At 41.0% G+C, this 21121-nt stretch overlaps 1 protein-coding gene and 1 pseudogene across 1 annotated transcript in view; one reads left to right on the top strand and one right to left on the bottom strand.

The window, feature by feature from the left end:
• The first annotated feature begins 1330 nt into the window (after window positions 1-1330).
• The window catches only part of Psma8 (proteasome 20S subunit alpha 8), a 35455-nt gene continuing 15664 nt past the window's right edge, over window positions 1331-21121 (top strand). Inside the window, exons 1-4 of the mRNA XM_051202026.1 lie at window positions 1331-1452; window positions 11888-12014; window positions 13097-13221; window positions 17897-18019. Of these exons, the coding sequence (XP_051057983.1) occupies window positions 1351-1452; window positions 11888-12014; window positions 13097-13221; window positions 17897-18019 (477 nt within the window). The 5' untranslated portion in view covers window positions 1331-1350. The remainder of the gene's footprint in view (window positions 1453-11887; window positions 12015-13096; window positions 13222-17896; window positions 18020-21121) is intronic.
• Window positions 18446-19372, bottom strand: LOC127234934 (40S ribosomal protein S2-like; annotated as a pseudogene).

Here is a 21121-nt window from a genome sequence, read left to right on the forward strand (position 1 = left end):
TGCACAGGGAAGCATACAGAGGCGTGCGTGGAGTTGCTGGAATCTACAAAAGCTCTCTGGGGTATGTCAGTACCAGTTTTCTCGTTTCCATCATGTAGATATGCAAGCATTACTATTAGACTGGACTTGGTAAAAGAGGCCCTTTCTCTCCCTGTAATTTTGAGGCTTCCTATGAATCTATGATTGTAACAAATTACTAAAAGGAGAGTGAATGTTTAACAAGAATAATCAAACACTTCTCCCAAACATCTTCTGGTAAATGCTGGTTTGTCCTGACACTGTAAAATAGGCTCATAGAGAAAATAACTTTAGTCAAGAGTTTCCCCCCATAGATAAAATGTTTAAAGAGTAACTAATATGGGAGAAAACAGTTGGAGGAGGAGGAAATGAATACCAACTACTTCCAGGAATCAACAAAAATCTAAGATTTTGAATTGAGTGAAATGAGTTTCCTTCTTTTGTGATGTTCCCTTTTTTGTTTTAGTTAAAGTTGGTTTCACCAATTTTAAGATTCTTCCCAATGGAAATGGTATCGAATAAAAAAATACATGTGAAGTAATAATAGCTAAATGTACCTGCCTGTTAGTACCCATCTGGCACCATTTTAAGTTATTACACCTATAAACAAATTCTAACTTCAGAACACACGGCTGCAGATTTTTAAGATTCCCATCTTACTGATGAGGACAAAGACTTGTTTCACAGGCAATAATGTTGCACCAGGTTATATGCAACTTTTCTACAGCTCAACTTCAAAAATACTTGGGCCATGCCTTTGGTCTCTTAAATTTTTCTTTAATTAAACTGTATTACCCTAGTTCTTGCTATTAGTATTGTTTGATGTAGTAGTTTCTTGACTCAATGTCTTATTTGCTCATAAGGCTCTATTTTGTTTACAAAACTGGGAGAAAGAAAGGAAGAAACAATAACATTGAAAAACTTGGGCAACTTAGTAGGCTTGTCTCAAATTTTAAAGAAAGAGATAAGGATGTGTCTTGGGGATGTCCAGGCTGTGCAAGATGCCAGACTCAAAGTCAACCACCAAACCTATAATACATTTTGTTTTCGTCGACACAGGATTTCTCTGCCTCGAACGCAGAGATCCGATGAACAGCATCTAGCCTTCAGGCCAGGACTCCTGGATAAGTAGGACTTGAGGGTGTGGGGAGCCAAGGCGCTCAGACCTGGGGGGCGGGGCCAAAGTCTGGGACTCCAGGACTTCCTGGAGGCGGTTGTGAGCACGCGGAAGACCATGTGCAGCCACTTCCGGCAGTTAGCACGTGGTGGGTCTGGCTCCCGCCTCATCCTAGGCAGCTTTTGAGGCTGTTAGGTTCTTCAAAGTCCTTCGTGATGGCTTCTCGGTACGACAGGGCAATCACAGTCTTCTCCCCTGACGGACACCTTTTCCAAGTGGAGTATGCCCAGGAAGCCGTAAAGAAGGGCTCCACCGCGGTAAGCTGCTCCCCGAGGCTGCTGTTGCTCCCCCTGCTGCTCCTGGGGCTGCTGCTGCTCCCCCTGCTGCTCCCCGGAGCTGCTGCTGCTCCCCCTGCTGCTCCCGGGGCTGCTCCAGTCCCCACCCCACCCCCAACAAATCCTCCCCCCCCCTTCCACTGGTCCCTGGAGCAGACCCAGCTTCAGGTTGGTGATGGAGGTTACACAGTGAAATTGGTAGACAGTTCAGCTCTTTGTCTTCTGCAACTGCCATTGCTTAACAACATCTACAGACACCGTAAAAGTGCATGTGTGTAGTTAGTAACTGTTGAAGACACCTAGAACATTCTCTCCCTCATGGCCTACTTCCTCAAGAACCCACTGACCCACGGTAAAGTTAATAGTTCTTCCGTGTTGGAAGCAATTGTTTAATAATGATAAAAGTTGAAGCCTGTCCAGGCCTATACCCCCATCCCCTATCCCAGACCAAGTCAAATACTAACTTTCTGTTAGTGAGAGGAACAGTTAGAAATGCTAATCCAAATGGCTCCATTAAATTGTTTCAAATTTCAACCCTAGCCCTTTGACATCCTCTCAAAGTTCCCAACCCCCAAGAATCCTCACTTTTGTACTGCTCCTGTGTGTGTGTGTGTGTGTGTGTGTGTGTGTGTGTGTATGTGTATGTTAGCGCACGCGCGAATGTTTTCAACTAAATTTCATGAGTCTACTCTGTCTTACACATTATCTAAGATATTTAGGACAGCTGTAATACTACTGTCAAATTTTAACTGAGTTCAATATTCATCCTAATTTATGAAAAATTTAAAGCAAAAAAGTGCCCCAGCGACCAAAGATCTATTTATTACCCTAGACTTCTGAGTCCTGATCTATGAATGCAGGATATGATTTTTAAAAAAACTTCTCAAAATTCATGAGAATTTACACTGTGTTTTGGAAATTGAGAAGAGAGCACACAGAACATCTCTCAGTCTCCAAGGGTCTGCTTTCTTTCACTCCTATACCAACCTGATAAATGGAAAGAAGTTAATCCACTTTTATTGTTAATCTATCAAATGTAAAGTGGCAAAAATCATTACCAAGAAGATAATTTTTTTTTAAAGTATTTTTCTATTTAAATGGGCCCACTAGTTAAGCTCTGTTAGAATTGTAAGTTTAAGGAAAGCCTGGTGTAGTCTAAACCAAGAGGGCACCATTTTGATAAAAACAAAAAGTTATATAGTCCCCAGCATGGTGTGTGCCATATGGTTAGAAAGTAATGCCCAAGTTTTAGAGCCTAAAATAAAGAGAGTAATGGGAGAAGATGGGGGTGTAATAAGAAGCCACACTGACTCATTCAAAACGTTTTTAAAATGCTATAGAACTGATTGATAGTTCCTTTGTAATGAGCTGTAAAGGGTAAGGGCATAAAAATACCTATAGTGGGCATGTGTAAAGATACAGTGGAAGGATGAGACTCTTACCTCAGGATTCTGAAATTATATTTGCATCTTTTTATGGAGTTATTCATTGTGTTTCCTTGCGGATGCTGTGACCTTTTACACAGGGTAAAGCTGCATTTGTTTATTAAAATAGGCTGTTAAATATTATGTCTATAAGCAGCGATACGATGAGTTACAAGTAAGCTAGACTGATCAGTTTTGACCAGTATGTAGACGTGATGTTACTAATATAAAAATATATGGGCCATAATTGGAGAGCTCAGGCTCTGCTTCCTGTTTGATAATTACCTCACAGCATGACATGGAGCCAGAGGGCTTTTTTTTTTTTTTTTTTTTTTTTTTTTTTTTTTTTTTGGTTAGGCTTCCTTTTCTATACAGGCAAAAATATGTTTGGATGGCCTTTTGGAAAAGTGCCACCCTCTTATGAGTACACGTGAACCCAGTGCTGCCATGTAAAGGTTAAGATTTATTCTCATTCCTTGCCTCAACCTTCTCTGACCTCATTCTTCCTGGGGCTGTATTTTCACTTATTAGATCCCAACACTGTAGTCTTAACTTTCAGTCTTCCTTGGTCATCAGCTACTTCTTTAATTAATGGGTAAATTCCTGGTTTCACTAATACATATTGCTGCCACTTGTTTTTCAAGTCAAGGTTTCTCTTTGTAGCCCTGGCTATACTGAAGCTTGTTCTGTGGACCAGGCTGGCCCCGAACTCAGGGATCCACCTGCCTCTGCCTCCCGAGTGCTTGGATTGAAGGTGTGCACCACCACTGCCTGTATTTTAGTTTACTTTAATGTTGATTTGTATCTTTTGTTCCTTGGTGTTGGAAATCAAGCCCAGGCCCATATATGTTACATATGTGCTCTGCTGTTAATCAATACCCTTACTTATTTTTTAAGCGGTGGTGGTACACTCCCTTTAATCACAGCACTTGGGAGGCAGAGGCAGGTGGATCTCTGTGAGATCGCGACCAGCCTGGTCTACAAAGTTAGTACCAGGACAGGCTCCAAAGCTACACAGAGAAAAAAAAGAATCTTCATATTTAGTAAAATGCTCGTAGGGTAAGCATGAGGACCAGAGTTGAGTCTCTGGAACAGAGTGGTGGCTGGCACACATTTGTGCTCAGAGTGGAAGCAGGAGGGTCCCTGGGGCTCATTGACCTGTCAACCTAACCTAGTGTGATGGGAAGCTACCCTGTGAATGCTGGGGATCAAACTTGAGGCCTCCACAAGGGCAAGAAAAAGTGTTTTTAACTACTGGGCCATTTACGTAGCCTACAGATTCTTTCTTTGTCCTTTGTTTAATTATTATTTAAGATATGTTTGTTTTATTTCTGTGTTTGAGTGTGTGTGTCTTCATAAGTTTATGTGTGTTGGTACCCTCAGAGATCAGAAGAGGGCATAAGATCCTGTGAAACCAGAGTTACAGGCAGTTGTGAGATGCCTGATGTGGGCGTTGGAAGCCAAACCTGAGTCCTCTATGAGAGTAATAAGTGCTCTTGATTGCTTAGCTATCTCTCCAGCCCCCCCTAGTAGATTTTTGTTGTTTATATGGGTTTTTTTTTTTTAGTAGTAGTAGTAAAATAAACACCAAAACAGATCCTGCTTCATAGGATTAATGTGTATTGAAAGAAGTTAGATATGTAAGATGTAAATCACATAAACTAGTAAGTTGTATACATTATTATTTATGATTCTTTTTTAAATTCAGTTTTGTCTATGTCCTTCTGGCTTTTTTGTTTTGTTTTTTTGAGGTAAGATTTCTCTATATTGCTTTGGAGCCTGTCCTGGAACTAGCTCTGCAGACCAGGCTGGCCTTGAACTCACAGACATCTGCCTGCCTCTGCCTCCCGAGTGCTGGGATTAAAGGTGCACACTACCTGTTCTCAAAGAATTCACCCTCTGGCAGGAAATTTAGAGGATTAAGAAAATAGTGATAGTTGGGAATGCTGGCACATTCCAGTGAATCCAACACTAAGGAAGAACAAGATGGAATGCTGTAGGTCCCAGGCCAGGCTGGGCTGTGTAGGGAGACACTGTATTAAAAGAGAAAGAGTCCTTACAAGGCCTAGGTGAGTGCAACAACAGAGAAAGTATGAGATGTTACAGAAATTGCAATTGTAAGAGAAACCCTCCTGAGAAAGCATATTTAAGAAATCGTTGGAGGGATGGAAGGCAGCCAAGTGAGGAAAGAAGGAAGAGTGTTTTAGACAAAGGAAATACTGTATGGGAAGACAAGGCATGCAAGACAGCTCTATTACAGAGTGGAAAGACATTCGAACTGCTGAGGAAAATAAAAGGAAGAGATGAAACTAGAAACCAAGGCCAAGACACAGAGTACCGTAAAGCTATTGTAGTGAGAATAAGCTTGATTCTGAAGGATCCTGAAGGGATTTTGGTGGGACTGTTCTCACTTTTTAGGTTATTGCCATTTTCTTCTCAATGCAGACTGTATGTATCCACTCTAGCCTTTGTCACGGACTCAGTTCTACCAGTCAGTCCACGAGGATCCTGGTAACTATTCTTCTCCGGGGAGCTGACAGGGTATGAGTCCCAAGATGCTGGTGGCTGCATTTGTGTCCTTCACGAGGATGCCTGTCTGCTTCAGAACCAAGGACAGGGATTATGCACAGGGTGACTGGTAAAGATCATTTTGTGCCGGGTCTCCATGCTGTCCTGGTTTGCTTAGTGAGAAACTGCTCCTACCTATACAAAGGTAAAAGAGAATGGTGACTTTTGGCCGGGCATTGGTGGCACACACCTCTAATCCCAGCACTTGGGGGCAGAGGCAGGCAGATCTCTGTGGATTTAAGGCCAGTCTGGTCTACAAATCAAGTTGCAGGACAGCCAGGATGCACAGAGAAAAGAAAAAAGAAATAAAATCTAATACACAGCCAATAAAGCTCACAGACTGATGTGCACTGGAAATCATAGTAGTTTTGAGGTCTATTCTTCCTATCCCAGTCTTAAAAGCCATTGAAAGTTGGGCTGAACAAATACTTCTGTTTGAGAAAGAGACTTAGTCTGCAACCCAGGCTGGCCTGAACTTATAGCATCCTCCTGCTTCTGCCTCCTGATGGGTCATCAGGTGGAGGCCAAAGAGAAAACCTAGACCTAAACCTTGAGTTTTCAGAACCTGCCTTGCTCAGCTTCCAGTGGGAGGGGAGCAGGAATCATATAGGTTTCTGGAAACAACATTTGGCTTTTAAGCAAAAATGTGGGATAAAATGGAACCATCTTTTAATATTTTGTTTAAGGTAAGAGAAACTTTAATATATTGGTGAAAAAAAAAGCCTATAGATAATGTTGAGGTTTATTTAAGTGTATTTCCAACTTTTCCTTTTGTAGTATTGTAAATATACGACTTATAAAGGAAATCATCCAATGTTATATAAGCTCATTGCCCATCTTCAACAATTATAAACATTTTATCTTTTTTCCCCCCTCCAGTTCTGGGAATTGAACCCAGGGCATCCTCCACCGCTGAAGTACATCTCTAGCTCTCTCTCTCTTCCTCTCTCTTTCCCTCTCTCTCTCTCTGTGTGTGTGTTTATAGTGGGTAGCTTTACTGTGTGGGTGTTCTCTAGTGCTGTAGTAGGAGCAGCCTTGATGGTCATCATTGCTCCATTGCCCTACTTCCCCCTTCTCCAGGCACAGACTAAGGTATTCCAAACTGGCCTCGAAATGTCTATGTAGCTGAAGATGACCTAGAAATTTTGGTTATCTTGCATCTCTCTGCCTTCCTAGTGCTAGAATTATAGATAGGTACCACTATGTGTATAAATTACATGAAATTTTATTGCTCTCGAATATTCACACTTCCACAGTTATGGACCTCAACACTTTTCATTCCACAAAGATCCCTCATGTGACACTTCCTTATTCCCTGCCTCTACCCTAACACACAGCCTTAGTCCTGCCTTCTCTCCCTGCACAGTCAGATGTCCGTATATAAAGCTGTGTCAATTCAGAAATGCATATCTAGGCACATCCTGTAGTCTTACTAACTTGGGAGGCTGAGACAGAAGGAACACAGGAACACATTCTGAAACAGGAGCATGTTACATAAATGGTACCATACAGTATAAAATCGTCTAAGAATTGCTTTTTTCCCTGAGAGTCATCCTTCCTTCCCACTGCTGTTCTACCACTAACATCCCCTGGTTGAGAACCTGTTAACTATTCTGCTGCTGAAGAACATTTGGGCTATATCTAGTTTCCCATCACTATGAATAAAAGGTGTTATGAGTATTCTTACTTGTCTTTGTATGAATGTAGATTTTTATTTTTCTAGTATAAATTGCCAAGTATGTAATTGCAGGATTATAAGGTATTCACGTGGGTCATTTATCAGAAGACCCCAGAGTAGCTGTGCCTTGCTGCATTCCCAATAGCACTGTATAGTTGATCCAGTTTATCTGCCTCCCAGCAGACAAGCATTCAGGGTTTTTCTATTTTGCTGGTGTATAGAGATACCTCATTGTGGCCTTAATTTGACAAAGTACATTCCACATTTCTGGCTGATAACTCTGTGTTGTCTTTGGTGAGATGTATCATGTACCAGGTCTGTTTTTATTATAAATGTGTTAAACTGTTAAGATTTGGAAGTTTTTTATATGTTCTAGGTACTGGTCCATTTCCAGATGTGGTTTCTCTCACCCTACAGCTTGTATCTTCATCATCTTTACATGTGTTTTATATCACACATTATTTTATCCCATTTTTATTGTAAAGATGAGTCTTCTGCCTTTCCTTGTGTCAACACAGGCAATTAAAAATTTTACTCTTACTTTTAAAATGTATTAGTTTATGGTTAAATTTTTAAAATTGCTTTTTTAAACATTTCTGGAAATGTCCTTTAGTTTCTTCATAGATTAACCATATGATTTCTCTTGTTTTTTTTTTTAAATTCATACTATTGCTAGCAATTTTATTGTTTTCTTCCTAATCATTAGTATCTGGTTCTTACTAAATTTTCATTTTCAGCTACCTTAAATATTTGTATCTCTTTTTTTTCTGTACTTTTAGTTTCTTGAGACAGGGTTTCCCAGGCTGCCTTCAAATTCATTCTGTAGCCAAAGATGACCCTTAACTCTGTTTCTCCCACCTCTCAAGATTCTAGGCATGTGTCATTGTAGCTAGCATTATTAATTGATTTTTTTAGCTTAAAAAAATCTAACCCTAATCCTAACTCCTAGCCCCTAACTTTGAAAGCTACATAGGATTTAGATTTAGCAAGACATAAAACTGATCAAAGACAATGTCTGTAATGAGTACAGACTCAGGTTCTAACCAGTATACCAGATATCAGGAAGGATTGCCCAAGCCCAGGGACCAACATCTGCATCCTGACCCATGAAGAGGGGGCCAGCACTAGTGACCCAACCTCACAAAAGTCTTCTTAGGAGAAACAATAGTGTTATAAGTCATCCTGAAGGATGCCAAGAGAGTTGGCCAATATCTTTCATGAGACCCCAGACTCACAAAGGACTACCCTGAAGGACCACCATTTTTATTACTAGCACATGTGACCCCCATGTGCTAGTCACAGATAGGACAAGCATCTGTGACTTCACCACCCAGGAATGTGACCAGTATCTGGTATCCTAGAAATAAATCTGAAAGAGTTCAACTTCCAATCAGGCAATATTTATTTGTTTTTGTTTTATGTGAATATGTGTTTTGCCTGCATGTGTGTCTGTACCCACAGAGGCCAGAATAAGGCAACCCCAAGAGTCATACTTTTAAGAGTACCAGAGACTGAGCCTGGTGTACTTCAGCCATACTAAAACCTAGTCCCTCTTGAACATTGCAGACATTTCCACTGAAAGAACGGCAGTGACTTAAAAAGTAATCTGGGCACAAGAGATGGCTCAGTGGTTAAGGTCCTAGAACTCACAAAGTGGGTCACAACCACTTATAACTCCAGTCCCAGGGATTTTATTCACCTTTTCTATCCTCCATGGGCACTAGGGACAGATGTGGTGCATAGAAAGGCATGCAGGCAAAACCCAGACATATAAAACAAAAATACCTTTTTAAAATCAAAATAGTGATCTTGCCCCAAACTCAAAAACATAAAACATAAAGATGTCATATCTTCTTCAAAAATTAATTTCAGTAAAGTCCTAATGAGGGTAAACAAGATGAAATCTCCAACAAAGAATTCAAAGGAATGATTATATTTGAAGAAATCAGAGAGTGCACAAACTCCTGAATGAACTTAAGAAAACAGAAGCACCCTGGAGAAAATAGGGAAGTCAAAATAGGATATAAATGTAGACTTTAATAAGAGGAAACAGTGAAAAGAGTTGCAAATTAAAATACTGCAAGTGAAATAATAAAAAGGGAAGAAATCTGGAAACAATCCCATGCATAGCTCCTTTAAAAGGGGATGGGGGTGTATCATACGTACTCACGGGGAAGAGGCAGCGGCAGGTGGGATCTTGAGTTTGAGACTAGGCTGGTTTGCATTGAGAGTTCAAGACCAGCTAGCCTGCATGGGTCTGCAATAGGTTCTGTGCATATGTATTATGGTGTGTAGCTTGGTGTTTTTGTGGGACTCCTAACAGTGGAGGTGGAGGTGTCTCTGACTGTTACCTGCACTTTGGACACTTTTCCTCCTACCGGGTCGCTTCATCCAGCCTTGATATGAGGGTTGGTGCCTAGTGGTATTGAACCTTGTTATGCAGTATTACGCCGATATCCCTGGGAAGCCTGCTCTTTTCTGAAGGGAGGAGGAGTGGATCTGGGGGGAGAGGGGAAGTGGGTTGGTGAGTGGGAACTGGGAGGGTTGGAGGGAGGGGAAATTGCTATCCAGATGTATCGTATGAGAGAAGAATAAATAAAAAGAAAAAAAGTTAAAATTTGTATGGACGCACAAATACTTGGCCTTCATTCCTTGTCTTGTTCTCAGGACAAAGTACCCAACTTAAGCAGCTAAAGAAAGGATTTCTTCTGGCTTACCCTCCTGGGTACAGTCAATTCATGGTGGGCAAGTCAAAATTGGCAGGAGCTCGAGGCAGCTGAGCACATTGTAGCCACATTCAGGAGGCAGAGAACAGACCTGTGGAGTGACACTGTGGGCAAAGTGTGCTGCCCAGCCTGACACTGAGTGCAACCCTAGGAGCCACATGGCAGTAGGAGGGAACTCAGTCCCCAAAGTTGTCCTCTGCTCTCTAATTGTATGCACGACACGAGCATGCACCCACACATAAACTAAATAAAAATACGTAATTTCAAAATTAAAAAAAAAACTAATCAGAGAGTACTGAATGTCTGTGCTCAGTTAATGTCTTTGTTCAGGCCAGGAGCCCAGCCCATAAGAACAGTGCCACCCGCACTTCCTGTCTCAGTTAATGTAGTCTAGATAACCCCTCCCAGGCATGCCTAGAGACACATCTCCTTTAAAAGTGCTACTTACTTATTTTTATTTGTATTATATGTTTTTGTGTGTGGGTTTCTGTGCGTGCCTGCAGAGGCCAGAAGAGGGTGTCAGATTCCCCCTAGCTTTAGTCGGGAGCTTTCTGACTTGGGTGTAGGTAACTGAATTTCGTCTTGTGCAAGAGGAGAATGCTCTCTTAGTTGGTGAGCCACCTCTTCAACCCCAGTTTGGGAGAGAGGAAGGAAATGAGGGAGGGAGGGGAGGGAGGGAGGGAGGGAGGGAGGGGAGGGAGGGAAAGAGGAAGGGAGGGCATCTGTGTGTGCTGTGTTACAGATTGGCCTCATCCTTTTGTTTGTTTTTTATTTTTTTCAAAACAAGGTTTCTCTATATTGCTTCTGAGCTTATGCTGGAACTTGCTCTGTAGGCCAGGCTGATCTCCAGTTCACAGAGATCCGCCTGCCTCTGCCTCCTGAGTGCTGGGATTAAAGGTGTGCGCCATCACCACCCAGCTAAGTCTTAACTTCTTAAACTGTGGTTTGTAACCCAGATGTGAGGTTGGTGGAAAAACTGACAATATTAGTGATCAGAGATACTAATTCAGTTTATCGTTCTACCTTTAGGATATTATCCCTATACATGTTCTAATACATGGGGTTTGCATTTCAGTATATGTATTGGGGCACAGCAAGCCCCCAATTCTTGGGCCTCTAAATTTGAGCTACATGGGAGAGCTTCTGTGGCATTTTATCTGCTGAACTTTGTTCTGGTGTTGGGGTTTGAACCCAGGGCGTTTGCTTGTTGGGCAAGTGCTATACCACTGAACTACCCCCTCAATCCCTTACCTTGATGGAATTATATTTTAAACCAACAAATAGGAAAGATACTTTTTTGTTTGTTTGTTTGTTGAGACAACGTAGGAAAGAATTCTTGTCCTCATTGTGTCTGTACTGTCTGTGTGGTATATACACTTGACTGTACCTGTACATGCATGTGTGGAGGTCAGAGCAGAATGTCAGTCACCTAAATTCTACTCTTTCCACCATGTCTTGAAAGAGGGTCTCTCACTGAGCCAGACACCTGCCATTTCAACTAGGCTGGCTGGCAAGGCAGCTTATGTTTGGCATCCATCTTTCTCTGTCCACCAGGGCTATACATAGACATGCCTGGGCTTTTACGTGGGTGCTATCTTTATTCTCATACAGCAAGTTTCGTACCCATTCTCAGCCCCAGCCTTCTGTCACTCTTGGTAGAATCCTTCGTCAGTATTGGTCCTGCCGACACCGATTTGTGTGGATCAGAGCATCTTCTTTCATTCTCCCTGAAGTTGTACATTTAGATCTCATTTTCCTGTGTTTGTGGGAGATTAAGAGCCTCAGAGATTCACCACTGATTGTATTTTGTTTGCAATTTCTACTATTTGTCTTACTTCTTGTGGGGGGGGGGGCTGGGGACTAGGCATCCACTCAGCCAGTGCCTGTGCATCTCATTTCCTAGATGGCTCCTTTTTCATTTTAGTAAGTGTGTAAGAGAAACCCTTTAACTGTTTGACATGTGTTAGAATAGTTGGTCAGTTTTAACTTTAAATTTACCTTTAAATGTAATGGCTTTGCAGGTTGGAATTCGAGGAACTAATATAGTTGTGCTTGGGGTAGAAAAAAAATCAGTGGCCAAGCTTCAAGATGAAAGAACTGTGAGGAAAATATGCGCCCTTGATGACCATGTCTGCATGGCTTTTGCAGGTTTGTACGGACCTCCAGTGATATGTATGGTATTGTAATGTAATAGATTGGGGTAAAGTTGCCTGTGGTTGTGCACGTACATGTGTTTGCATGCATGTGGAAGCCAGAGGTTGATGGTGGATGTCTTCCTTTATTTCTTTTCCAGCACATCTTTTCTTCATGCCTTTGATCCCAGAAGAAGCAGGTGGCTGTCTGTAGGCTCGAGGCCAGCCTGTTGACATTTTCAACATGTTCTGAGTGAATCTGGGGTCCTTTTAAAGTAGTATTAAAAGAGTAGTGAGAAGCTCAGCAGCAGTGGCTCAGCAATTAACAGTGTGTAATACATTCGCAGAGACTTGAGTTTGTTCCCAGCAACCATGCCAGTCAGCTCACACAGCTCGAGGAGCTGCTGCTCTTTTCTTCCTCTTTCGGTACACACACACACACACACACACACACACACACACACACACACACACACAGGCATGCACACATGCACACATGCATGCACACACTTCAAATTAAAAATGTTTTTTTTAAAAAGAAAGTGGTGAAAGAAAGAAAATGGCTGTAGAACTGTCACGTAGCAGTGTTGTCCTTGATTTATACAATCAAACGAATGTGTCAGTTACAGCTACAAACATGCTGTCTCCTCATAGACAGACAGGCTGAGAATGGTTTGGATGAGGTTTCGGCTATTTCAGAAACTCAGTCAGAGTCTACGTGTCTTAACATCCTTGATTTTCAAAGTTTTCACTTCGATAAAAACTTGAGGAGTGATACATCACAGTTTTATCAAGTGTAACTTGAATACAGTGCTTCAGGATGGAGTACCGTCCTTGCTCTCATAAGAAAAAAATCCAACTTACCAATAATAGTGTTTAAACCACTTACTGTTTCCTATACAAGTGAATCAAGACGTGTGAAATTAAATCTTTAAAGGAAATAAATCACAGTTAAGGCACATGACATTTTCTAGTTCTTTGATGAAGGTGTTATTGAAGGGAAAGGATGCCATAAGCAAGAATTGTTAACTAAAATTTTTGACAAGGACAATATATTTTGAGAAATGTACACATTTTGTGTTTTGACTGTTTTTACAGGTCTGACCGCTGATGCTAGAGTAGTAATAAACAGAGCCCGGGTGGAATGCCAGAGCCATAAGCTTACAGTGGAGGACCCAGTCACTGTGGAGTACATAACTCGCTTCATAGCAACTCTAAAGCAGGTGGGCAGGTACTTTTAACACAGTCTTCCTTTGCCTTTCTACTTTCCAGTCATGGGCCCTGTCATAGAAATACTGCAATAGCCCCAAGTACTTAGTCTACTGAGTGTTAAGTTCCTATTCAGTCTCAAAATTACTTCCTTCACTTACTCAGGTAAAGATGGTTGCATTAATCACCAGAAATCAACGTCAGTTTCAATTCTTGGAATAATTTTTTTAAAGAGAGTGTTAAATTTTCAAGGGAAATTTTTATACTTCTGTAAACACAATAAAATATCATTCCTTGCTGGGTGGTGGTAGCACACGCCTTTAATCCCAGCACTCAGGAGGCAGAGGCAGGAAGATCTCTGTAAGTTCAAGGTCAGCCTGGTCTACAAAGCAATACACAGAAATCCTGTCTCAAAAAACCAAATGTATGTATGTATTCCAAAGAAAATGTCCATTATTTCACCTGCAAACATGTTTAGATATGCTCTCCTCTGAATCCATGTACAGCCATATGAAAGCTGGGAGTTAGTGTGCTCTGAATCCATGTGTGGCCATATCATTGGAAGCTTGGAGTTAGTGTGCACACAGGGCTGAGGTCTCACTTCCTGTCTGCATACTGTGTGTGGCAGCAGACTCTTCTGGATATTCTCTTGGAGCTATAATATTAGAAACTGTGCCCATGCCTGATGGTCATTTGATAATGGGCATCACTTCAATTTCTTTCTTATTCTCCTTCTCTCTGCTACCCTAACATTATTCTGTTTTTGGTCCTGGCTTATTTTATTTTGCAGTTGTATTGTTAAGTTTTAGTAGAGGGTTCCTAGATTGGAGATTATAATTGATTTTAAGGCTCTTATTATACATACCAAACTGCTTTCTAGAAAGATTGAGTTAGTTTTTATTGTGCAACCAGCTATCCCAAAGGATTCATCAATGGAGTTTCTTATTTTTCTTTCTTTTGTAAGTGTTATATAATGTGTTTCACAGTTAGTGAGATTGAATTTTCCACATTGGTCTACTCTTTATTTCTACTTGTGCAAATTGTCCTTCAACAGGAACATTGTTTTATTGTGTTTGTTTGGGTTTTTTTTTGTTTGTTTTTTTGTTTTTTTTGTTTTGTTTTTTTGCTACCTAACCTTGAGCAGGATGCTCCCTGTAAAGCTTTATGTCAGTTTATCTTCTCTTAAAAAAGAAAAACATATTTTTTTAATTACACTTACTTATTCTGGGGGCTGGGGCATGTGTCACAGTACATACATCATACATAGAGGACAACCCATGGGTGGGTCAGGCCAGGCTTGGTAGCAAACACCTTTACCCACTGAGCCATCTCACCAGGCCTACATTCCCTTTTCAAACCTGTTTCTGAATTTATAGCTATTCATGTAGATATTTATTGTGTATTGAATAAATTCCTCCATGTCTGTCCTATCCCCTATCTTTGCCCCACCCCCATCCCCATAGCCCCCTCTGTTCTTCTATGCAGTTTCTCCTTTACTTTCATGTTATGTACATACATGATTCCATGTTTCTATAAAACATGAACCAAAAATAAGAGAAAATATATCATTTTGTCTCTTTGAGACAGGCATAATTCACTTAATATGATGGTTTCCAGCTCTATTCATTATCCTACAAAAGACAATGTGGTTCTTCTTTGTGGTTAGGACATTCTGTGCTCATGAATACTGTATTTTCTTGACTCTTACTTTCTGTTAACGAACAGTTCTTAACTGTAAAGGCTGTAACGTTAAGACAGAGTCCTGGCTTTCCTATACCTTACTGCCTTTAGAAGATTCCTTTGCATTTCTTCGCGTCTCCTTACATACAGATGAGTGTTAGAATGCACCTGCTTCGCTGGCTTGCACCTTTACCTGCTTTGGCAGAGCAGATACCCTGGTTCTACAGGGAGATTTTTTTCATTGTCTCTTTGTAAATCCAAATACTACAGTTTTGAGGTTAATAACATATATCAAATCTCTCCATTTTGATTTTTAAAAGCTTTGTTACATCATTTTAGAAGGAATTCCAAAATTTTTGTATTTGTACTTTTGTATTTTGTTTCAATTTTCTCAGTTATACAAAGGGATCTACCAAAAGGAAAGACACAGAACAGCATACATACAAGATTCTTAGGTATGGTTTTTAAGGTCTCTTCTGGAGAATCGAGGCTTTAAATAGACTAATGGAAATGTGGTTGAAAGTCTGTGGCAGTAAGATTGCCACTGGACAGGATTGGCCCTCTGGGACAGAGCTAACGCATGTTCACCTACTTATTTAACTTCGTTTATATGACTTCTTCACTAAAATGAAGATTGAACAAATAAGTTTAAAGGTCTTTTTCCTAAGATAATATGTAAAGGCATCTATATTATACCTCAGTGCGAACAGAAACATTAGACAGTGCAGAGGAAGACAACATAACTCTGATTTTAAAAGAGATCATTTATGTTCATAGCTCAGTTATGTGCATTCAAACTTTGCTTGCAAAACATGAAATATAATAAACTTGAAAAATAAGAAAATAGAACCGTATGTAGATAAGTCTGAAAGAAAGCCAGTAAGAAGCTGTTTCAACCCACAGAATTATACAGATCCACATCCAGCTAGAGTTAAGTAAAGTTACCTACACATTCAGTCTTTTCCTTAGCTTTCTGTCAGGGCTGCCTCTTCCTAGGACCAGTCACCATGAGAATGGCACTCTCTGGAGCGCAAATCCAGGAAGTTCCCTGTCATGAGAGTAATTAGAAATATAATTGGTTTTAGTGTTGTCATGTCCTGGGGGTGGGGGTGTGTGCTTTTTTTTTCTTTTTCAAAAGAAACAAAAGATTCCTTTTCTTTGCGACTGAAGAACATGACCCAGCGTGCAGGGCACAGAGCACATTTGATAGCAACTTAATCATGTGGGAGTAGTCCCTAACAGTAACTGCTGAGTGTCCCTCAAGCACACAAGGGTGTGCTTTCAAAGCACAGCCCATTAACTCAGCTTTCCTGACAGAAAAGCACAGCCCAGCCTCCGCTGAGTCCGAAAGATTGCATACTATCTCAGCTGCGGTTCTATCGCGGTGAAGAGACACCATGGCCACGGTGACTCTTACTAAAGAAAGCATTTAATTGGGGCTGGCTCACAATCTCAGAGGCTTAGTCCATTTTTATCATGGTGAAGAGCCTGATGCTACCCAGGCAGACTTGGTGCTGGAGAAGTAGCTGAGAGTTCTGCATCCTGATGTGCAGGAAGCTAGGAGAGAGAGAGAGAGAGAACCGGTCCTGACATGGATGTTTGAACCCTCAAAGCCTATTCTCCAGTGTCACCCTTTCACCAGCGAGGCCATACCTACTCCAATAAAGCCACACCTCCTAATCATTGTCAGCTGGTGTATATGATGGTCCTATGAGGACCATTCATTTTTTTTAACTTTCTTTTTCTGTCTCTTTTTATTATTATTATTATTTCTTATTTTACATATCGATCCCAGTTCCCTCTCTCTCCCTCCCTTCTGTACCCCCCCACCCCTCTCCTTCCCACTCACCCCCCCATACTCCACAGGGAGGGTAATGCCTTCCAGGAAATCTATCAAGTCCTTGGGAGTAGGAGCTAGGCCCTCCCTCCTGCCTCTAGGCTAAGGGAGTATCCCTCCATGGGGAATGTGCTCCCAAAGGAGGGCCATTCTTATACAGAGCAGGCAGAACATGTTTTAAGAGCATGCTGAGCGGGCTGAAGACTGAAATGCATTTAATATGGAAGTAGAAGAGGGAGGGAAGGCACCCAGGAAAAGGAGGCCAGGGAAGTGGGGAGCCTGTAGGGGAGGGGGTGGCTTAGGCCAAAGTTGATGACTGATATGTATGAAGTGACCTAATGAAGCATATTAGTTTGTATGTTAACCTACAATTTTAATTTAAAAATGGAAAATAATAAAAGTTGAGTAGGGAACTTTTAAGACAAATAAGATATATAAGCAAAGTTGTGATTATATGTTGCAGATTGCATACATTAATTTCTTTAAAATGTCATTATAAATTAACAGTAGTCAAGAAACACTAAAACATGTATACAATAAAAGTAAGGGCTGGAGAGATGACTCAGTGGTTAAGAGCACTTAGCAGAGGACTGGATTTTGGTTCCTAGAAGCTCATAACTACCTGTAACTCCAGCTCAGGGAATTCTGTACACTCTGGCCTCTGAGGGTCCTGGCACTCAACATGTATAATCCCACACGAAGACATACACAGATACATAATTAAAAATAAATGTTTTGTACAAAGAGAATCAGAAGAGTAGATAATGTTGATGCTTATTTACCGGAATTTTATTTGATGAATAGTAAGTGTCTGTGGTGATTTGAATAAGCATGGCCTCCATAGGCTCATAGATATAAGTGACTATTTGAAAGGGATATAATGAGTAGGAGGCAAGGCCTAGTTGGAGCAGGTGTGTCACAGGTGCCAGGCACAGACTTTCCCTCTCTCCAGCTTGTGGATCAGGATGTAACTCTCTGCTGTTTCTCTCAGTATCACTCCTGTTTGCTGCCAGGCTCCCTGCCTTGATGATAGTAGACTGAGCCTCTGAAACTGTAAGCAAGCTCCCAATTAAATGCTTTCTTTTATAAGAGTTCTTTTGATCATGGTGTCTCTACATAGTAAAAGAATAGTAACTAAGACAGTGTTATAGTAAAATAAATTTATTTTTCAGAAGTATACACAGAGCAATGGACGAAGACCTTTTGGTATTTCAGCCTTAATTGTAGGCTTTGATGATGATGGTATTCCAAGATTGTATCAGACAGATCCTTCCGGTACTTATCATGCTTGGAAGGTGAGTAATGAGTTTGTTCATTTTCATAGAAGTTGTCGAATAAATGCATTAATTGCAAAATTGAAATACATGAAAATGCTTTATTGCTTTCATGAACATGACAGAATTATGTTGCATTAAATACTGAGTGTGACGCAGACTATAGATTATAGTCATTTAGCTCCTGAGAAATGTCTTTTGTTTTCCCACATTCTTTCCCCTGCTTTGAGCTGTCTTCTCAAACATGTACGCATGGCTGCTGTCCTTGTTTTGAGGATGCCCCTAAGGCAGCCCGTGCCCAGTGCTCTTCTTGATTCCTAGTTTATTTTCTGTTTCCCACCAGCATACTGTTTTACATGGTATTGCCTTATTTATTGCCTGTCTCCCCATGTCCAAGGACAGGGATCACTGTCTGTGTCTTTTTTTTTTTTTTTTTCTCTTAACAGACTTAATTCACTTTATTTTTCTTGTATAAAACCCCTTATGTGGTGGCAACAGCTGGAGCCTGGGTCCTCTGAACAGAGACTCTGGTATGGGTTTTCACAAGATGGTCAGTGAATTCCTGATAAGGAGACTTGGTGAACACAGTCTCTTTCCAGAGGTCAGGGGTCAGGTACCTGTAGGTCTTGGAGATGGCATCAAAGGTGGCCTTGGCAAAGTTGCCCAGGGTGGCAGTGCAGCCCCTGGCTGCTCTGTAGCAGTCATCAATACCGGCCATCATCAGTAGCTTCTTGGGCACAGGAGCAGAGACGATGCCAGTGCCTCTGGGGGCAGGGATGAGACGCACCAACACAGAGCCACAGTGGCCTGTCACTTTACATGGAACAGTGTGGGGCTTGCCAATCTTGTTCCCCCAGTAGCCTCTCCTCACAGGGACAATGGGAAGCTTGGCCAAGATGATGGCCCCTCGGATAGTTGTGGCTACCTCCTTGGAGCATTTAACACCAAGACCAACATGACCGTTGTAGTCCCCAATAGCGACAAAAGCCTTGAACCTGGTCCACTGGCCAGCCCTTGTCTGTTTCTGTACTGGCATGATTGTTAGAACCTCATCCTTAAGAGATGCCCGCAAGAAAAAGTCAATAATCTCAGATTCCTTAATGGGCAGAGAGAAAAGGTAGATCTCCTCCAGGGACTTGATCTTCATTCATGTCCTTAACCAGGCGGCCCAGATTGGTGACAGGGACCCACTCCTTGTCTTCAGCTCTACCTCCACGAGCCCCACGGCCTCGACCACTGCCACTGCCACGGCCTCGACCACGACTGCGGCCCCTTGAGACCGCTGTCGAAGCCTCTGCCACTGCGGCCTCCTAATCCTGGGCCCCCGGGTTCTCCGGGCTCTCCCGCTGCACCGGCGTCATCCGCCATTTGGTGTTTTCCCGAAGTAAAAGAAGCTGTCTGTGTCTTATGTTAGTGAAATACTAATGTTCAGAACATTACATACAAGAAGAGCATTAATTATAGTTAATGAGTAATCAAGGGAAGTACATAACAATATCTTCTTGAATCTCAGCTGGAAGTATTTTCTCTTGAACTTTTGAAACCTTATCAATTCTTATTTTTAAAAGTCATTCTTTTCTAATTATTTCCTCTACTCCATAAAAATGTACGAGAAAGTTTATGTTCTAAGCATTCAAGATTTAATTTATGGAAAATACTAATCATATACTTTATGATGAAAAAATACAGTATTCAGATCATTACAGTCTGAATGTCTTTTACTATAATCTTGTTTAACTGATCTTTAAAGATAGTATTTAGTAACATTTAATTCTAAAAATTGATTTTGTGGCTGAAGCAGTTCTGAAGTATATATTCCTAAATATGTACCTAGGAAATTATACACGCTTATGAAAACCTGTTTTCTTTCATTTACATATGGCTTATAAATTTTTTAGATGTATATTCTTGTCATTACCATTCAACTTTTGTATTCTAAGATGTTTGTTTACTATTTATTTCTTTAAAATTTGCAGTGTAAAGCATTAAAATGAGCTAGCTGATAATGAACACTGATAAACACTAATATGAATGGACATAATGAACACTAGTATGGGTGATGTGGTTATTGATGACAAGATTATCCTATGTCACTCTGACAGAACTCACTTTCATAGACTAAGGCCCCTGCCACTAATGGTACTGATGATTTGGGACATGTTTTGCTTTTTCCAGCATTAGCCATGGTGCTTAAAATTGAGAAATAGTACGTTATATGTCCAAGATAATACTTTCTCCTAGTGATTTGCTTTTGATGGTAAAGGTATGACAAGCTCCACGTATTTGGGAGGAGGCGTTCCTCTAACGAAACGAGTGTTTCATTATTGAAGCACTTTTAGGTCTTCCGAAAAGCACTGGGGATATTTCAAATGTGGTTAACTCCATAGTTAAATAGTCCCTTCAAGTTTTCCTTTTTGCTGTTGTTGTTTTTGAGATAGGGTGTCTCTGAGTAGCCCTAGCTGTCTTGAAACTCACTCTATAGACCAGGCTGGTCCTGAATTCACAGAGATCCACCTATCTTTGCCTCTCAAGTGTTGGGATTAATAGCATGCACCACCACACCCAGCTCCTTCAAATTACTTTAATTTAGAAACACTTTATCTGCATCTTCCCTTTCTAGACTCTGATCATTTATGGAATCCACTTTGGGAGCTGACGCCTTAAAGATCAAACCTCAGGGCTGAAAAGATTTTTTTTTTTAATTTTTAAATTTTTTATGTGCATTGGTGTTTTGCCTGCATGTATGTCTGTGTGAGTGTATCAGATCTTGGAGTTAAGGACAGTTGTTAGCCTCCATGCTGGGAACTGAACCCAGGTCCTCTCTAGGAGCAGTCAGTGCTCTTAACTGCTGAGGCATTTCTCCAGCCCTGTAAAAGATTTAAAAATTTAAAAAAATATTTATCTTCTTACGTGAACGAACACTTTGTCTTCGTGTATTCATGTGCCAAGTTCCTGTGGAGACCAGAAAAAGGTGTCAGTGTAAGCATGGAAAAATACAGCCTAACTCTCCAATGACCTCAGGAAGCTAGAAGTTTAAAAATACTAAATACCTTAAATTCCAGACCGTGCCCTCAGCCAGTAAATAGGCAAAAGGTCACACTCCTTGCCGCTTACCAGACTTTG

The sequence above is a fragment of the Phodopus roborovskii genome, unplaced genomic scaffold (genome assembly GCF_943737965.1).
Source record: "Phodopus roborovskii unplaced genomic scaffold, PHOROB, whole genome shotgun sequence".
NCBI lineage: Eukaryota > Metazoa > Chordata > Mammalia > Rodentia > Cricetidae > Phodopus > Phodopus roborovskii.